Raw genomic sequence first — 18,812 nt, forward strand, 5'->3', positions numbered from 1 at the left:
TGGGCGATAGGTGATGCGAGAGATATAGGTACAAAGGCAAAGATCCCCCGCGTAGCCCCTAACGCGCTATTGGGGCATTTGCTGTTAGTGAACACTTTGAGCGAGTGGCCAAAACCATGCCGGGCCACCAGTGCTGATGTTACACATCACGCCAGGTACTACTCATTTAAGGCTCATTCGACCTCGGGGGAGGCCCAGGACCGGTTTAGATATTCGTCACTGGTTAAGTGGGAATCAGAACCCAGGTCGCCGGGTTCGTAGCACGTCGCGCTAACCGCTGCACCACCGCTCCCTCTCCACACACGCACACACACGCACGCTCACAGATGCTTAACAAAGACACACAGCACAATGCAGAGGCGTGCATAAAGGCCTCGAAGCCCTTTCCACGATATGATCATGAGTGTCGTTGCGGAGGCCGCAGGCGACAAACGTAAACATTCTGACAATTCCCTGCTCCACGCCGCCGTGCCTTGCACACGTCTCTCGATTACCGCACCCCTGCGCGTTTACAGGCACAAGTGCGCGCACGTACACGGACACGTTGACAAACACACACACGGCGCACGCGTCCACTGGCGCGTGCGCGCACGCACGTCACGTCGCACACAAACAGACCGGTAAGTAGACTCGCACAGCACGTGGGCGTGCACACATACGCACGGCATGGCACGCATACGCACGGCACGGTTGCGCACGGCGATGGATTCGGACTGGGCAAATAGACACGGTGGTGTGCTGACAGAGTAACAAAGGAAGACGACAAAGATAATCCGAATAGCCGAATGCAGATTGTTGAGGCATTTGCCGTTAGCGAGCAGCACCTGTGAAGCCCGGCACGGCACGTGAGGGATGTGCTGTTGGCCAGGAACATACCTCACCACCTTTGTTCTAGAAAGTGCTAATGTTTACCCACTACATTAGGTAGTGGGTATACATCCATTGAAGCCGAGTCGATCTAGGGGAAGCCCAAGACTGGTTCGCTGGCATGGTGACACACATGCACACGCACAGAATGGTAATAAGGCCGGGGCATTTTGCATCAACAAATAATCTAATGCAACAAAGGCCCCTTTGTTCTGATCCATTATTAATGTGCTACTCGAAGGGCCTATAAAGCTGCTTGTGAATTATGCGTCAGGCAGCAGATGATGGTTTGGCGTTATGGGTTAGCGAGTGGCACTGCTGTTTTCATCGTTGAGTATCGTCTGGCTCGGGCGCGTCAATTGCGACATGAATTACGGTGCATTAATTAACGACGGCCCGCTAAATGGGGCCCCGTCCGTAGCGCAGCACTTTCCCGCTCACTCCGACGAGGGACGTCGTGGTTGAGTGCGCCGTCGCTCGTCTTCCTGCTAACTAGTGTCGGAGCCGGTCCTCTCGTTAGCGGATACGAGAGGCCCGCTTTGTCCGCGGTTGCCCCGTTCGGCGGGCGGCGGCGGAGCAACGCAGGGGCAAGGTGGCCGTCGGCACCAGGGGTCTCGGCGGCTCTCTGGTGCCCGCCTGCCCGCTGAAGGGCCGGCGCGGTAATTTTTTGGGCAAGCGGTTTCAACCCCCCGGGGGTCAGCGCGGGGTTTAAACTTTAACCTCTCTTGAGGCCTGCGGGTCTCGGCGTGCTCCATGCGGGAGCGGGCGGGCTGGCGGGGGGAGGAGGGACGTGGCGACACAAAAAAGGCCAACGCGGGTGATGCTCTGCCGGCGGACGCTTCGTGCCCGCTCACTCCCCGGCGGGAAGGAAGATCCCGCGGTGAATTTGGCTGGCCGATGTTGGTGCTTGTCTCTGCAAACGCTCGCTAAGTGCAGGGTAAGGGCGCGCCGCTTTCCCTGGGTGTGAATAATTCATCGCGGCGATTATTGTGATTGCGTACAAACGCGACGTAGCCGCGTCGAGGTTGCTCCGGGCGTCGGCGCGCGCCCCCAGCATCTCCACTGCAGCTGCCGCTCACGACAAAGGCGCCGCTCGCTGCGCTAATCGTGATCAGGGGCCCGCCAGGTTCACTCGCGGGTAACGCACGCGCGTGCTGGAGGGGCTGTAACGATTCCGTGCGAACAAGATTTCGATCGGCGCCGTGGTGTTGCGATCGGTAGGAAGAGGCGTTGTCGTACGTCGTGCCGTGCCCAATGTGATCGCGACGGCGTTGGCTCTCTCTCGCTGGCAGCGCGCACACGCAGCATGGCAGTTCTGCCTCGGCGTTGATGTGGCTGAGACCGACCACCTGGCGGTTGAAGTGGTGTGACTTCCCGTGGTGACTCTCTACCGAAGACATCGTCACCAAACGCAGATGTCTCTCATTGGGTGCACAAAGAGGAAAAAAAAACCCCACTGTGTCTCATCACGCAACATATATTGCATTGCATCAGCGTCGCATGCCCTTTCACTTTTAATAGATTTGACCTCGGGTGTTGTACTGATTACATGCGGATGAGTCAACGCACGAAGGACGGCATCAGCAGCAGCAGCATTGGGCAACGAGCGGGGCAGCCTTGTGTCTACCCCTCTCCCCGTCCCCCCCGCGTTGAAACGCAACGGGACACACGCCCGCCGCGCCTGTGACTTCACTTCGCAGATTTGAGCGCAGACGAATGTCATCGCTGCCCGTGATGGACTCGAGCCGTCAGTAGAAATTCCATGCCACTTCCTGGGAACGATTATAATGATGCATCATCGTACTCGAGTGTCCTGGCTGGCTGCTGGCTGGGCTCCTCACCACCCCAACGATAATTCTACTGTTAGTGGCTGCTGCGGGCCTTTGCCTCCCAAAACTAGCTGGGTAACTGGCTACACGGGATTTTTTCCGTGAAACAAATAAACATTGATTGGAATTAAGTTTGGAAGCTATAATAATACTATAAAAATATTTTACCAGGTAAGGCCCACTGAGATTTTTAGCTTTTTTTCAGAAGTGACCTGGCCACAAATGACAGCGCAACGAAGTGGCTCATCATGTGGATATTTATAGCAACCAAATACTCTAAACGCTTGTTTCTAAATGTGGAGGGAAAACCGGAGGACCCGGAGAAGAATCCACACGACCACGGAGAGAGAAAGAGAGAGACACGCAAACTCCAAATATACAGTAGGCATCAGGGTCGGGATCGAACCCATGACCTCCTGCATACCAGGTGAGGTAGTCAACATCTCGGCACTGCGGCGACAGTGAAGAAGAGGGAGTAGCGAATACAGGAGAATGACCACAGTTCATTTAAAATCGCTCTAACTTTTTCAATGTTGTGCTCCTTTTAATGTGATTCTTTCACCGGAATATTCTTCGGATCCTATGGAACGTAACAAAACCTCATGTTACGTATCATCATGGCACTCTATCGCGTTATACGTGCACGGTGGGGGTGGCCTGTTGGCTCGGCGAGCGGATATCATAGCGCTGAGACGGCGCTGCTGAGATCGTGAGATTGAATCCAGGAACCCCCCCTCCCCGTGAGTCACCTGGGCTTCTCGTGTGCAGCGAGGGGCGGTGGGGTCGGCCCTCATCGCCAATGACCGCAGACAATGAAACAAAAAAAAACCTCCACAATTAAAAACCGGCTTCCTCGCAATTCCACGTGTCAACTCTCGATAAATTAGACCAAAAGATGACCGTGCGGTGGCACACACTCTTTGCAGGGCGTCTAGAAGGTGTGCTTCTTCCCGTGCGGATTTGTCGAAGTGGCCGCCCGAATGGTGCCGATGGCATCGTCATGCTGGGTACATTATCTGACACGGGGTGGGGAGGTGGGGGAGTGCACCGCTCGCTGGCGAGAGTTCTGTGACGTAAATATCTTCACGTCGTGACTTTGCACCGAGAGCGCAAGCGGAATAAACTTGTGAGAGAGAAAAACGAATGGAATGGTGCTTAAATGCATTTAGTGACATTTAACATGCTTTGAACAGCACAGAGAGAACACGGTAATTTCTCCAAATTCAAAACAAATGACTCTGGGTCACGGGGGCAGCTTTGAAAATGGGAGCAGGTGGGTTATCGGCCCGGGGCAGGGGGGTGTGAGAGGGAGCGTGGCGCTTTTTAAACGTAGTGAAAATACCGGGAGGTGACTACCTTGAACCACCCTCGCCCTTACGAGGCATCGTCGGTGCAGCGATACCCTTGCCGCAGCACGCGACGAAGACTTTTGTCGCCTTTCAGACGGCCGCTCGCCGTGTCTTATTCCGCCAGGGATCTATCGAGCTGGAAGCGGCGTTGGCGAGGGAGGGGGACTCGCTCTCTGCGAGAGGCTTGGATCTCGTAGCGAGCGATCGGGCGACGTGCGTGCATGGGTGGACGCGTGAAGGAAGAAGCGGACAGAACGGGACAGATCGTGCATCTGGTGGTCACCGTTGGGTTTACCTCGGCACTCGACCGTTGTCATGATCTGCATTCTGTTCCGCGCCGTCGCCCCCCCCCCCCCCCCCAAGCACCGCTAGCGAGTGGCAGCGGGGCGGCGGATCTCGAGAGAGAGAGACCGCCTAGAGCCCCACGCTCAGAGCGCGGCCCCGCGACCGTGACTCGCTCTTGCAGTCGGTGTCACTGCCAGCTGCCCACAGACAACTTGGTAACACGTGGTAACCACATGGTACGCACAGGGTCAACCTGCTCGCATCTCGTGAAGCCTTTGGGTCGGTTGTGAGTCTTCACCTCGGACTGGTGCGTGAAAATTGAAGACCCTTTCACTGTGAAGTTCAGCAAATACCCTCCAGGAAAATCCGCGTAGGCCTATGGACATATCTGTTTAGCGATTGCCGAGTCTTATCAGAGCAAGAGCACATTTGGAACAAGTCTTCCAAGATCACCGCCAGAACCAACCGGAGAGCTCCTGCTTGAAGTGTCAAATGAGCTAATGCTAACATGCTTGTTTTTCTGTTTTTACCGTGGCAGCCTGGCTTCTGTGGTCATCCTGCCGCGCTCGGCAGCTGTCGGTGCGGGGCGGCGTCACTTTGTGACGTTTCTCTGCTCGCGAGCCGACTTCTTTCCGCGGCTTCCTCCCTCCTCCCCCGTCGCTCATTTTTCCCACAGACGCGTCCCTTCTCCTGCCGCTCGCTCTGCGCTCCGCTCACCGATGACCCCTCCATCGGCCTCCCAGCGAGGAGGGCCCAGTGTGGGTTTCGACGCGTCTTAATTAAGAGCGATGCAGAAGCGGGGGGGGAGGGAGGGGTGGGGGGAGGAGGAGGGCACGCGTGGCCGAGGGGCCGCACGGGGGATAGGGGGCGGCGTGCGCTCGGGATCGGGGGGGGGGGCAGGTGGCGGTGGGGCAGCTGGCCCGGGGGTCGTGGCGGGGAGGTCTCGCACGAGGGACCCCACTCGGCTCCCGTGGAGCCATCTGCCAGGCTGCCGTCTTGGCTCCGGCGATCTCGGCTCGCGCTCGGGGCGGCCTGGCGGTCGCGATGGCCCGGGGGGTGGGCAGGGGGTGGCCGCCGTTGCCGCTCCCCCGCCGAAAACGCGGCGCGACTCCGCGGTTGACGAGCGCGACGGCGTCGGCGACGGTGGTTGCGGCCTTCGCGACGGTGCCAGTGTCGGTGGTGAAGGATTATATTTGAGCAAATCGCATCTGCACGTAAAAAAAAAGGCAATGCGCGTTGCTCCATTGTGTTAGCGGTCCCTTGCCGACTCAAGATGCGACTTGGTGCTTGAGTGGACCGGAGTGGACGTTTCATAATTTTTCTGCTCTGTGGATGTGTAGAATGTTCTAGAATGTTCTACACATCCACAGAGCGCAGACACGTGTGTGGCTGCTGTTACTGCCGCTGCTGAAAGTTCATTTCATTTCATTGTCAGCTCAAATAATAGCAGCGGTCAGCCCTACGTGATGCGGGAGGCGCACTCGGCGATTTGACAGGGCCCCGATTTTTTGAGTTTGCCAAGTCTTTTTTATCTTCGTAGGATCGGAGTGTAATTCACAGGTTGTGCTCGTGCGTATGTATGTTGAACTTCTATCGCACCGTACGTAGACGACTGTGCTAATCAGAGGTGCTGTGCATTGGGCAACTCCTCCGGCTGACTCTGTAAAACAGGATGAGCAGTGTAGGTGCTGCGGATGCTGCTGCGCCTTTGATCCAATTGCCTGATTTCCCATCTGTGTCCAGACCGCTCACAGAGGCGGGTGACTTACTTTTAACCGGCCTTGATGGCTCAATTCACCTCCCTGGGCGAATTAATGACGAGTCTACAGCAGTGGTTCTTAACCTTTACTGCAGCCTTGCACCCCTTTGATTCCCAATCGTTAAAAATTAAACAAAGTAGCTGTACTTACGTGCCCGTGCTTAATTTGTGTTTAGATGATATTTACCTTCTAAAAATATACGGCCACGTCTCGCACCCCCAGAAAGGGCATCTCTCACCCCCAGGTGGTACGGCGTGCACCCCCAGGTTAAGAAGCACCGGCCTACAGGGAGCATTACAAATTGGGTGCCCGCGGTGGGCAGCTGCCGCTACCACCTCTACCGCCGCCGCTGCGAGAGGCGGCAGAGATCCGAACACGGCCACAAACGCTCCCGAGCGTCTCGCACGAGGGGCGCTCGGCGCGCAGCCCTCGGCACCGTCTCACCGCCCCCCTCTCGTTACCGTGCCTCCATTATCATCTCACTTGGGTCACGATGCGTTGCCCGCTTCTGCCCGATGGGTGGGCGGCGTGGTAACGCGGTGCTCTCGGGAGGCACGGGATGCTGCAGGCGTAGGGGGGCCTCGTGCGTTAGAGGAACGAGACCCAGAATGCACAACGGCCACCGTGGCTATGTGCACACAAAGTGCATGCCACAAATGAACCGAAATGCCTCGCTGGTCTCGTCCAGGAGCGTAAACCATCGCACCAACTCCGGTGGTCATCCTCGCAGCAGCAGCAGCGGCTTTCGGCTGCTCGCCATCGAACAAAGACGGGCACCGCATCGCACGCTGTCAGATGCGCTTTTGCGGTCGTCTGGAACGCTCTTCTTTTCCGATTCACTATTTTTGAATCGAGGTTGAAAACTCATTTCTTAAGAGCTGCTTCTTGTACTTAGTTTGCCCCCTCCCACACCTCTGATTAGCACGGTTGGCTACGTACGGTGCGAAAGAAGTTCAACACGCAACGTGGAGCTGTTGGAGCGGTCCGATGCGGTACACGAGCGGTGACCGCTGGCGAGAGGCGCGGTGCACGAGACGCCCCCCACCCCCCACCCCCCACCCCCACCCCCAGCATGGGCGGAGTGCCACGTCTGCCAGGGCCGCGAGAGCGAAGCCCGGAGCCTGAGAGGCCCGTTACTTCTCCTTTCGCTTGCGCCGGGGGCCACCGCGATTATTCCCTCCTCGCCTCGCAAACGCCTCGGGGAGACCTCTTCCCGAGCATGAGTCCCGGTGATTCATCGAGGCTCTCTGAACGCGTCGCGTTATGACTGCAGTGATATTACCCACGTGCACACGGCTTTTTTGTTGGTCGCCATGGCCACGGCTTGTTGTCAGGCGTGTTTGAAGCAAACACTGCGGTGTTTGTTCACAGCGGCGCGATGGCTGTAATTGTGCCGCTCGTGGTTTACGAAGGTGAACCGAAACACCGTAGCCCCACCCACGCTCCCAAAAAAAACCTGCTTGTTTGTGTCTTTATGTGGTTTCAACAATACACCTCTTGCATGTAACGCAAAGCAGCTGCTGCCCCGGCTGCCTGCCATTTAGCATAAAGAGCGCCCTGTGTGCAAGTTCAGAGCAATCAGGCTGCTATCCACAAGGGTGCCATGCATAAGGGGGGTGGGGGGGGTGGCGGGGGGTGGGAAGGGTGGCGTCCGGCTCAGCTGGGAAGAGCTCGGTTCAATTTAAAGGGGCATAAAACCTATAATAGCGCAGCCTCCTCACAGGCTCGCCTGACCGCCCCCCCCCCTCTCCCCCTCACACTCGCCGTCCCATCTGTCAGCCCAGAGCCGCATCAACCCCGTGCCCCCTTTAATTGGCGAATGTGTGAACTCCGTGCAGTGTTGCCACCTTCGTGCGCAAAAGTGTGGCGAGCGACGTGCGGGTCCCCCCGTCGCCCGCGGTAACGGGTCCTCCCGTCGCCCGCGGTGACGGGTCCTCCCGTTGCTCGCGGTGACGGGTCCTCCCGTCGCTCGCGGTAACGGGTCCTCCCGTTGCTCGCGGTAACGGGTCCTCCCGTCGCTCGCGGTAACGGATCTGCTCCGTTTCCTAATTTGGGAGTAGTTTTAACCCCGAGCGGCGCCGTTGAGCTCGTTGTTATGGGGATGTTGCCGGGGGGTACAGGAACATCGCGCGGCGCTCGCGGAAATCCTCGGAGCAGCCTCATGCATCTCTGCCGCGCATGGTTGACGTGATCCGGCGTGATCCGGCGAGAGCCAGTGGGAGCCAGCGAGAGCCAGCGAGAGCCAGCGAGAGCCAGCGGGCCTCCGCTAGGCCGTCCGGTGCCCATCGGAGCCCGATCTTCTTGCCCGAATCACGACGCCGGAATCGAGATCGGATTTGGCCAGTTCCGCGTACGAGGCCTCGAGCATGTATTTCGGGAGCCACTTCAATCGATCCTGGCCAGCTGGTACCCAGATTGATTCCAGTTAAGTAATTTGGCCGATATTAACCGTTTTACATAGCCATCGGCCAGACGTTACAATGGCAGTACTGGTCCTCACAGGCCCCAGGGACCCTCCCTGAATTCCATGGTGGGCTCCACGCAGGCCGCCCCCCCCCCCCCACCCCATGATTCCATGTTTATACCGCGCCCAGGATCCAAATTCTATTCTCTTTTGAGAATGGGTTCTGAATTGCGTAGCTCATCGGATTTCTGCAGGATAAATACAAATTCTGATTCTGATTCTCGTCTCTTGTATCCCGACGCACATCCAGCAAAGCAAGCGCTGTGTTTGTGGCGCCATTCCAGATCTGGCACCGGTTTTACTTTACTTCAGCTCGGAATGCACTTCATCTTGCAGCGTGAAAGCAATGCCGCTTTATAAATGCAACGATGTGCAGCTATATTTCCTTTGTGCGTGGGTGCGCGCACACTGCCGCGGTTTGTGTTTGTGACAAGAACTATGAGCCTTAAGGGGGATAGAGTCGGCAAAAACAATCACAGGAGGAATGCGTAATTGCAGGGTGGGATTGACGGGGGAACTGACGGTGCCCGCGTGAGTGCGGTGATGCGGTAGCGAGCAGCAGGCACGGGCGCGCCTCACAGGTGTGCCCACAGCCAGCGAGCCATGCCGCTGGAAGCGTGAGAGCGGGCGAGCGAGCGGGTGAGGTTCGGTGGGTGGTTGAATGGGAGAGCGAGTGAGTGGGACATTCGGTGAGCCGGTGAGTGAGTGAGCGATTGGGCGAGGGTGCGTGGGTTGAAGTGGTGGGGAGGCAGCACCGAGCGCCTCCCTTGCTTGTCACGCCGTGATGATACCGCACGGACGGGCGCTCGGCCGTGCCCGCGTGGCTTGGGTTACATGCGGGATTACCGCGTTAGTCCCAGCGTTTCCACGATCGCCGCGGTCTCTGGGATGGCGCGCGCTGTGCGCTGACCGCCGCTGCACTCGAGTCCAGCGCCGCGTCGCGAGCGTCAGAAGTAACAAGTTGCCGCGGGTCTTCATAAGCGCGTGAAGAGAAACGAATGGCAGTCAGTAAAACGGTCACTCCGCCAAACGCCTGCCGACGTTTTCCCTGCTTGTTAACGAGCGGTGTACACACGTGGCGTCGCTGCCGTTCTGCGTAGAGATTCCGTCTGATCTTTCGCCGTGTCGATCTTATCACGCCCCGGCAGCGTAACGCTTCCACAGTTGTTACTGGCGGAGCGAACAGAGCCGCTCTCTCGACTACTTATTAACAACGCACCTTTAAGTGATGTTTCACAAACATGTGGCATCTGCGTCTTAATTTCTCCCTTCGCTGAAATTAACCGTTTATGAAAGAATATCAAACAACACAACTGTGTCGACAACGATGTACAAATGCACGAGAGGTGGTTTCGGTTTTGTCTTCGAGCGAGTTTCCGTCGCCCGCCGACGTCTCGGTCGCATGAGAGACTTTGCTATCGCCGCCATTCAACGGCAACAGCAGCAGCTCCTCTGCTGCTCCACCCTGTGACCATGGTGCTCCCCCCCCCCCCCTCTCACCCCCCCCCCTTCCCCCGCCATCGCGTTGTTCAGCTGGAGCTCGGACCGGTGGCGGTTCCGGAGGGGCGACCCCGGTGCCGTCGGCCCCGCGCGACCTCGTGGCGGCCGTGGTGTCGACGCGCTTCGTGCGCCTCGTGTGGCGCGCGCCGGCCGAGCCGCGTGGCGACGTCACGGCCTACGCCATCTTCCACTCGCGCGACGGCGCCAGCAGGTGCGCGACGTTTTGTGGAGCGTACGATCGCGCGCATTCGCAATTACACGCTCGCGCAGAACCGGCGATGTGGCACGGATCTCGACGAGCCCGGGGGTTTGCGTTCTGAGAGCCCGCGTGGCTTTGCCGACTATCGCATGATGATTCACGCACTCCTCCTGCGAGCTCTCCCCTTGTTTGTCCTGCTGCTGTCACGCGTCGCACCCTTTTTGAGTCCTTGTTCTCCTCTGTCCGTGTGAGCGCTGAACGCAAGTTGTGAGGTTCCCCCTCGCGATTGGTCTGACGGGTGACAATGAGGACCCAGGCTACGGACGGGCGACTCACGGCCGTTTGTGCGTGCGGCTGCAGGGAGCGCGTCGTGAACACCAGCAAAACGGGCGACCTTCAGATCACCATTTCTGACCTCCGACCCGAGACCACGTACGCCTTCCGGGTGGTGGCCTACAACAGGCATGGGCTGGGCGAGAGCTCCGCGCCGCTCAAAATCTCTACCCAGCCGGAAGGTGAGACGGTGATGAGAGAAGGGAAAGGCTGCCCTGGGCCCGAATGCTCGCCGTGTTTGTGTTGTGTGTCCCACTGGACGGGTGCTCGCTAACAGCACCTGTTACATCCGGCAGCCTTGAGAATCGCGCAGTTGCCTCCGCTGTCTCTCGCGGCCGCCGGCGGAGATGAGTGCTCGTTTTGAACGGCGAGAAACACTGACTTTTTTACTTAATCGGAAAAGATTTTTAGAAATGTTTTGTTAAAAAATAAAAAACACAGTTTGTTGTCCCCCCCCCCCCCCCCCCGCACCTTCGATTAGCATGGTTGTCTACGTACGGTGCGAAAGAAGTTCAACGTACTGTACATGCCTGGGTATTTAAATGCCCCGTTAGGTTCCCGGAGAGTGGAGAAGGCCGGTGTTGCTTTACACAAAGCCTGTAAATTCTGTACGGCCTTTGACCTCCCCGTAGTCGTGCTGCGGCCCCGAGGGCGAAGTCCCTGCAGTGACTCACGGGGCAAGGGGGGTGGGGTGCGACTCGCTGGGGCCCAGGCGTGCTTTGAAGAAGTCAGACTTCCTTCCATAATACAGTTTTTTCTTGGGTTAGACCGCTTAAATATATAAATGTGTCGTTAAACCCGCCACCACCCGACACGGCCAACTAGTAAGGTTTGTCACGTAAACAGAACGTGGCCAATTCGTTGCCAGTACAGCACACCGGTGTGTTGGAGAGCAAAGCCACAACATGTAGAGACCTTTTTCATCGACTGTGGGCGCAAAGCGACGTGTGCGCACGGCGGACGCTTCGCCGCCGTGAGGCTCGGAGCCATTGGCAGCCACGCCGACGTTGCGTCATGAGTTACCGCAAAAACTTTGCTTTTCCTGAGTGTAAAACTCTCTCGCGCGGGAACGACGTAGCGTTTGTGCACGGCTGTCGCGCGGAGATTTTACAGCTGTGCTTGTTTAGCCCATTATGCGTCTCACGCGTCTCCCAGCGTAAACGGTGCACTTAATGTATCCACGCAGCCCACTGGGTCACTTAAAAAAAAAGTTACTATTTTTATTTGACCAGGTAAGGCCCACTGAGCTACGTAGCTCTGTTTCAGAAGCAGCTTGGCCATCACCAATGATGGCTGAACGAAGTGGTTTATGAAATGGAAATTTATAGCAGCCATATACTCTGAACGCATGTTTTCTATGTTGCGGAGGGAAATACCAGAGAACTTGCAAACTCCAAATATACAACAGGCGGCAGGGTCGGGATCGAACCCACGACTTCCTGCATACCAGGCGAGGTAGTTAACATCTCGCCACTGCTCCCCCCCGCAGGCACACCCCACCGGCCACGTGAGCCGGCGGCTGCCTTGCCGTCGTGTCTTCGTGCGTGCGGCCGTGGGGCCGGCACTGAAGAGACGCCGTGTGCGGGATCGCGATCTGTTGAACATCGTGTTTCGTGTTGGCTGGGTGGGGGGGGACAGTCAAACGTGTCTCAGTTGCCCTTTGCGTAATCTCGGAGCCCTTTGTGCCAGTACGACAGAGGGTTGTAAAAAAAAAAATTATACCAGAAAAATGACAAACAACCGACCCGTGAATGTGGCAGGGGAGAATATTTAATACACATGTGGTGTTTCCACGCAAGCTCCGTTAAAAACCCCCCGAGACGGTACTTAGCGGTGATCCCTTCCCGGGAATTGGTCAGCGTTGCGCGGCCCATGATTGTGTTACGGGCTGTTAAGCCGGTTTCATTAACCGTCCACGGTGCGTCCATCAAATCGTGCTTCATTCTAACGCAGATGCCAGCTGAGGCGGGTTGATTAAAGCCCGACCGGGTGATGTTTAATGTTCTCTCGCATTTGCCTCCCATTTAAAAGTGGGCGAGAGTCACCCGAATCTGTTTCAATGCTCCTGGGCTGCATGCTGTTCCAATTTGGCCTCAGGAGCAACTGCCGGTGGAGTAATATATTAAAAACGTCGGCTGATGCATTATGAAACCAGGGGACATTTGCCTGAGTTTAAAATGATATCACGTTACAATACATTCGCACGCTACGAAGGCACGTAAAGCGATTCCGAAGCGAGGCATGTGGAGTTGTGTGTATGTGTGCATCGTGCGTAGCCAACCACGCGAAGGAAGGACAACAAACTAAGCACAATAAGCAATTCTAAAGCAATGAGTTTGTCAATCTAGATCATTATTTGAAAGTGCATCGCTCCCAGTGACTTCCTAATATCGGAAAGCAGAGCGTTCCAGACGGCCGCAGAAGCTCGTCTGAGTGAACTGAAGAGGTGCAGCGCTAAGCTGTCAGAACCCTCGTCTGATAATTAGCAACGTGGATCGGCACTCTGCCCCAAGTGCCGTAGTTTGAGCGATCCAGCAGCGATTGTTACCAGCAAACCTGCCGATGAGACTCAAAGAAGTTGAAACCAGCCCAGAGTTTTGCTGCTGAGATACATATTCAAAAGGAAACCATGAATAAATTTTTTCGTAATTATTTTACTTTGGTGATGTCACAGACCCTTTCCCGGTTCGGTCTGTTATTTTATAATTATTTTGTTGCAAATTAATTTGCGGTTAAGTCGAGGAGAGAACCGGGTTAAAGTTCGTACATAATCGACAACAAACGTGTCATCTGCTTTAAATCGCAAAATGAACAGACCCTGCGACATCAATTCACGGACAGAATAGGCGCCAATTACGTACCCCGGCGTCGAAAACCCAAATCCCAAATGGGACGTACCTGCAAACTAAACCGCGAAAGGTGACCACGGGGTCTTCCACTGCCCGGAGGGAACGAGTCCTCGGCGGGCTCGCTGCCGACTCGTCGTTAGGCGCGGGGGAGTATTTATGGGGCCAATAACCGCTGTCGGGATGTGTGCCCGTCTACCACGGCACAGCATGGGGGTTGCAAGGCTGCCCTGTTCGGGGAGTAGTGGTAAGGTTTAATGCGTGTACGTACGTACGTTGAACTTCTTTCACACTCTACGTCGCCAACCGTGCTAATCGGAGGCGTGGGGAATGGACCACAAACTAAACACTAAAAGCAGTCCTAAAAAAATGAGTTTTCCATCTAGATTTGAAAGTGCATAGCCCCGGGTGTGGGCTCGGGTGGAACCTGGGGCCCTCGGAGGGCCCGCTGCGTCGGCGTCGTCGTAAAGGTGAAAGGGGCGCAAAGGCGGCGGCCCCAGTAGTTGCTCGCTCGGCCCCACCGCTGCCGGCAGAAGGGCCTCCACTCGAGGGAGTCGTGGTGAACGCCTCTCGCGGGCACTTCCCCTGCTCGTCTGCACGGACCAGATGTGTAGGAGGAGGTGCGAACGAGCACACTGTACCCCGTCGCACGTGACCTGTCCACACGTCTAACCGTGGCGCTTACCCCGTGTTTTACTGCTGGGTGGAACGATGCGGTGGGGGTCAAGTAACGTGGACGGACTGATTGACATCTCGAGGAGTAGTTGCGAGTGTTCTGATGGTTGTGAGTGGTAGAGTCGGGACGGCTGCGAGCCTTGCACGGTTGCGATTGTCAGGCACGGTGCGGAGATCTCACGGTGTGCCCCCCCCCCCCCCCCCCCCGCTTCCTTGGTTCTCAGTGCAAGTGCCGGGCCCCCCCGTGGGCCTGCAGGCGACGGCGCTGTCTCCCACGTCGGTGTCCGTGTTCTGGCAGCCGCCGCTCTCGGGCAACGGGCCCATCCTCAACTACCGCCTCCTCCACGTGGAGCGTGGCAAGGGCCCCACCGGCGAGCAGGTCGGGGTCACGACCTCACCGCCAGGCCGCAGCCTCAGCGGCCCCAAAGCGGGCGCACCAACGGCGCTTCGCTCCGCGTGGCGATCGTCTGTTTTCGTTCACCGTGTACGCGTATACGGTCAATGGAACGGAATCGGAAGAAAAACTGAAGTCAAATAACTTTGTCGGTTCGTCTTCAGGTCGGAAGACGTACTGAGGCTCCCGCAAGGCCATGCGGGAGGATGTGTGGCACAGTTTGGCACCTGCTATCATAGAGTGTGGTCGTGTTGCTACGGTTCTCTGCGGTGAATACGATGTCTTTAAAAACAGCGGCGCTACGCCTCTCTAATTAAAATTAACGCTGGACCGCTCGCGCGTTCCGAGATTCAGCGGTGAACGGGACACCCACCCCGCATCTTGCAGACGTCTCAGAACGGGAAAGGGTTTTCGTACGACACTGAGCCCGTCGAGATCGTCGTTGCCAACCTGCGGGTGTCCTCCGGTCTCGGCAGGATTGCAAGTTGAACGCGCGTAGCGAATTCTTGTGCCACACGCGCTCGCCCGACCACGGAGTCTGGGTAGGGGGGGATAGCGGCACCCTGGCGTGCAGGCTGGTCCTCGTCGTACCTGCGGTGTTGACGTGGCGCCAGCTGTTGAGATGCCTTCGTGAGCAAAGTGGTCGTCTCCACTTGCCGTGAGCTAAACGCACTGCTCGTAGCCTCAGGCTACCTTTGTTATCAAAAAGCTCTCTCCGGATGGTTTTTGATCGTCGGTGTTTCAGTCTGCCGGGCATCTCCGGTAAACGTTTTATATTTGGTTTCACGCTCCTGTTTTTAAACACTATCCCTCACCCCACCCCCTGCATTTAAACTCGGCATAATAACGTAACCGCTCTTAAGTCGTGTTTGTGGATTTCCACAAAAGTAATGTTGTTATTTTCTAGTGTATGCGCAGCTTAATCATGTCAAAATTGTCTTTATTAATATCATTAAAATTTGATGTACAAATGTAGGCTTCTGTGATTAGATAGCCTTCCATAATATGATTTCATAATAATTGGTAAAAACAAGGTACGGAGTAAATTGATTTACGGGATATTGATGGATGTTTTCCTCCCGTCAGGCTAATGGATAAGTGAGTTACCCTGATGAGCCAGACTATTGAGCATGAAGAATACGGGGAAGACCCCATCAATACGAGGATAATAAAGTGGACAGTAATGTGAACGTAACAAGTTTTGAAATTGAAAATAGTAATTTGTTAAGTGTGAATTACGATTGATGAGTGGCTGTTTCCATTCAACCCCCACCGCTCCTCTCCCGTGGACGATAATGGATCGTTAATTAATTATCTTTGCAGGCAAAGGGGATGGCACACACACACACGCACACACACACACGCACACACGCACACACACACACACACGCACACACACACACGCACACACACGCACACACACACACACGCACACACACGCACACACGCACACACGCACACACGCACACACACACGCACACACGCACACACACACACACACGCACGTCCACAACAACAAGGGGCGTACGCCACCAGGTGGCGGCGATGTCGCCACAGCTCCTGTGCCAGGTTAGGTGCACCTTTAGGAAGGCTGGCCAACAGGAGGTCACGTAACACAACCCCAAACGGCGGCCGCCATGTGTATAGGAGCACGAGTAATCGGCAGAGGGCGCCACGGTGGCTAGGAGATGTTAACTACCTCGCCTGTTATGCAGGAGGTCGTTGGTTAGATTCCGACGCCTTTATATTTGTAATCTGCACGTTCTTCCCGTGGTCGCTTGGATATTTATCCGGGGTTCTTCGGCTCTTCCACTCCACATTAAGAAACGTACGTTTGGAGCATATTTGGCTTGCTGTAAATTTCCACGCGATGATAAGCCGCTTCGTTGAGCCATCATTTGTGGCAAGATCGCTTCTGAAAAAAGAGCTACATTTGTTAGCTCAGTGGGCCCTTAGCCTGCTAAAATAAAACATATCGCGCCAAACGACGTGGTGGTGAAACGCGGTCGAGCAAGCGTGAGATTGCGTGCGAGGTGGTCTTTCGTCCATGGACAAAGAGCCGTAAGTGACGGTGTGTTTGTCTTCACCTTAAAACGTCACCGACTGGGTCTCCGCTAAACGCTCGCCCCTCGTGCCCCCCGTGCGCACGCGCCCCAGGAGGTGGACGTGGAGGGCCTCTCGTTCGTCGCCCACGGTCTCAAGAGGTTCACCGAGTACAGCTTCCGCGTCGTGGCCTTCAACCGGCACGGCCCGGGCCTCTCGTCCGAAGACGTGACGGCGCGCACGCTGTCGGATGGTACGCACGCGCACACGCACAAGAACAAAGATCCCCCCGTGTAGCCTTTAACAGACTATTGGGGTAAGTGCTGTTAGCGAGCACCTATGAAGGCCGGCATAGGACAGCACCACTCCGGTACGAGCATACGAGCGCAGACGTACGCGCGGACAAACACGCACGTACGCACGCGCGCAGTCTGATGTGGAGCCAGTCCGGTGCTGAGCTCCGTTCGCTCGCTGGCAAGGAGAGGGGGTCCCACGTCTATCCCCGTAAACTCTTGGGACAGTCGCTGTTAGCGAGCGGCCGTCAAGGCCGGCGGGCGAGGCTCACGGAGGGTGACGTGGGTAGTCGCGCACCCAGCTGCTTCTGTCCCCTTGGCTCCAATGTTGATCATCGCACTGCAACGAGCGACACGGGAGAGATGGAGGCCAGGATCACGCGAGCCATCGGCTGCTGGATCACGCCGATGGTGGTGGAGTCAGGGTTTTGATCACCACCCCTTCACCCCTTCCTCGGCTGCCTCTAACGATGGCGTTTGTTTGCAGTGCCGAGCGCACCCCCCCAGAACGTGACGGTGGAAGTGCTCAACTCCAAGGTAAGCTTGGGTCACACTCCCCCAACTACCCCACTCCACCACTCACTGTCACCAGACTTGGCTCATGCTGGGCTCGGCTCGGGCCGGGGTTATGCGTCTGAGCGACAGCAAGCGTAGTAACTTCCTCCGTGCGCGCTGCACGGAAACCTGCAACTCATAAACCGTGCAGACTTTTGAGACACTCCACATCCTCTGCGTTTCATTTCCGTTCGGTCCCGCGGTAAGCCTTGCTCGCCGGCAAAACAGCAGCGTAACGTTTCGGTAACCTACAATTATCGGCGGTTTCTGATTTATGCTTTCCTACGTAACACTGAAAACCGCATTTTAAAGGAAGGAATAATGATGCCTTGTAATGGAAAGTGGAAAAAAATACAAAACCTCTGGGAAGACCGAGGCGTAGGGAAATAAACTTGAAACATGCGCTATCCGGTCGCTGCTTCGAATCACCGCCCTGCCGCCCCGGGCTCCGTGCCCGGAGCGACGCCCGCGGCCGCTGCGGCACCGTGAGAGAGCGTGGCCCCTCGGGCGCGACGCCACTGGCCGGCGCTCACGCGGACTCGCCGGGCCCGCCGTGGTCGGCCAAACGTGGCGGAGAGCGAGTCTTGCGTCGCTCCGCGTGAGAGGGGTTGGAAGCCGTGAACCTTCGCCGCCCTTTCCCCGTTCCGAGACGCCGAATCTGGGAACGCGCAAAGCCGCACCGTCTTTTTTCAAGACGTTGTCGCTCGCCACAGAGAAGCGTAGCAACACGACCGCACTCTGCGATAGCTGGCGCCAAACTGCGCCACGCCCTCGCGCGCGTGGCCTTTTTCTTCCGTACGTGTACGCACGGCGTCGCGACGGGAAAGGGTGAGCTGAGAAATGCTGAACAACGCCATCTTAAAACGGGAGACATTGGCAAGCCGCTGCTCATGTTAACCAGGTGCAGTGATTCCTAGCAATCGATATTAAATAGACCAGGGCGATGGCAGTCGATACGCACGTGACGTGCACACTTTTACCTGTTGTTCTATGCCGAACAGTTAAGACGTTGATCGGCATTGCATATTGAACGCAGCCGCATCTCAAAGCGCGGGAGGGAGGCTTCGTATCCATTCGGATCATGACGACGAGACGGGCCGCGCACGGGGAGGGGGGGAAGAGAGGAAAGTCCCGAGCCTGGACCTGAGCGGAGGCAGGGAGTCGACAGCACAGATGGCTGGGGGGGGGGGGGGGGAGACGTGCGATATTTTAAATTAAATGCCAGAAACGTGTCACGCTTGGTGGCATCTGCCGTCATCGCTTGGAGAAGGATGCGTGCCTCTCCGCTTGCCCCCGAGGTTGCTTGCAGATGAACGGCGGCCGGACTGCACCGACCCTCTTCTCTCAATCGGTGGTGTTTGTGTCCAGGTTTCGCGGGCCTAGAGCTGCTGCACAGTTGCTGTCTCGGTGTGCTCTCACT

At 56.7% G+C, this 18,812-nt stretch overlaps 1 protein-coding gene across 4 annotated transcripts in view; it reads left to right on the forward strand.

The window, feature by feature from the left end:
* LOC144945833 (neogenin-like) overlaps window positions 1-18,812 on the forward strand; it is a 99,641-nt gene that overhangs the window by 56,660 nt on the left and 24,169 nt on the right. For all 4 annotated transcript variants that reach the window (XM_078874383.1, XM_078874386.1, XM_078874385.1 and 1 more), the window contains exons 8-12: window positions 10,088-10,265; window positions 10,614-10,768; window positions 14,332-14,486; window positions 16,659-16,797; window positions 17,325-17,374. In XM_078874383.1, the coding sequence (XP_078730509.1) occupies window positions 10,088-10,265; window positions 10,614-10,768; window positions 14,332-14,486; window positions 16,659-16,797; window positions 17,325-17,374 (677 nt within the window). The remainder of the gene's footprint in view (window positions 1-10,087; window positions 10,266-10,613; window positions 10,769-14,331; window positions 14,487-16,658; window positions 16,798-17,324; window positions 17,375-18,812) is intronic.

The sequence above is a fragment of the Lampetra fluviatilis genome, chromosome 39 (genome assembly GCF_964198595.1).
Source record: "Lampetra fluviatilis chromosome 39, kcLamFluv1.1, whole genome shotgun sequence".
In the NCBI taxonomy this organism is placed as follows: Eukaryota; Metazoa; Chordata; class Hyperoartia; order Petromyzontiformes; family Petromyzontidae; genus Lampetra; species Lampetra fluviatilis.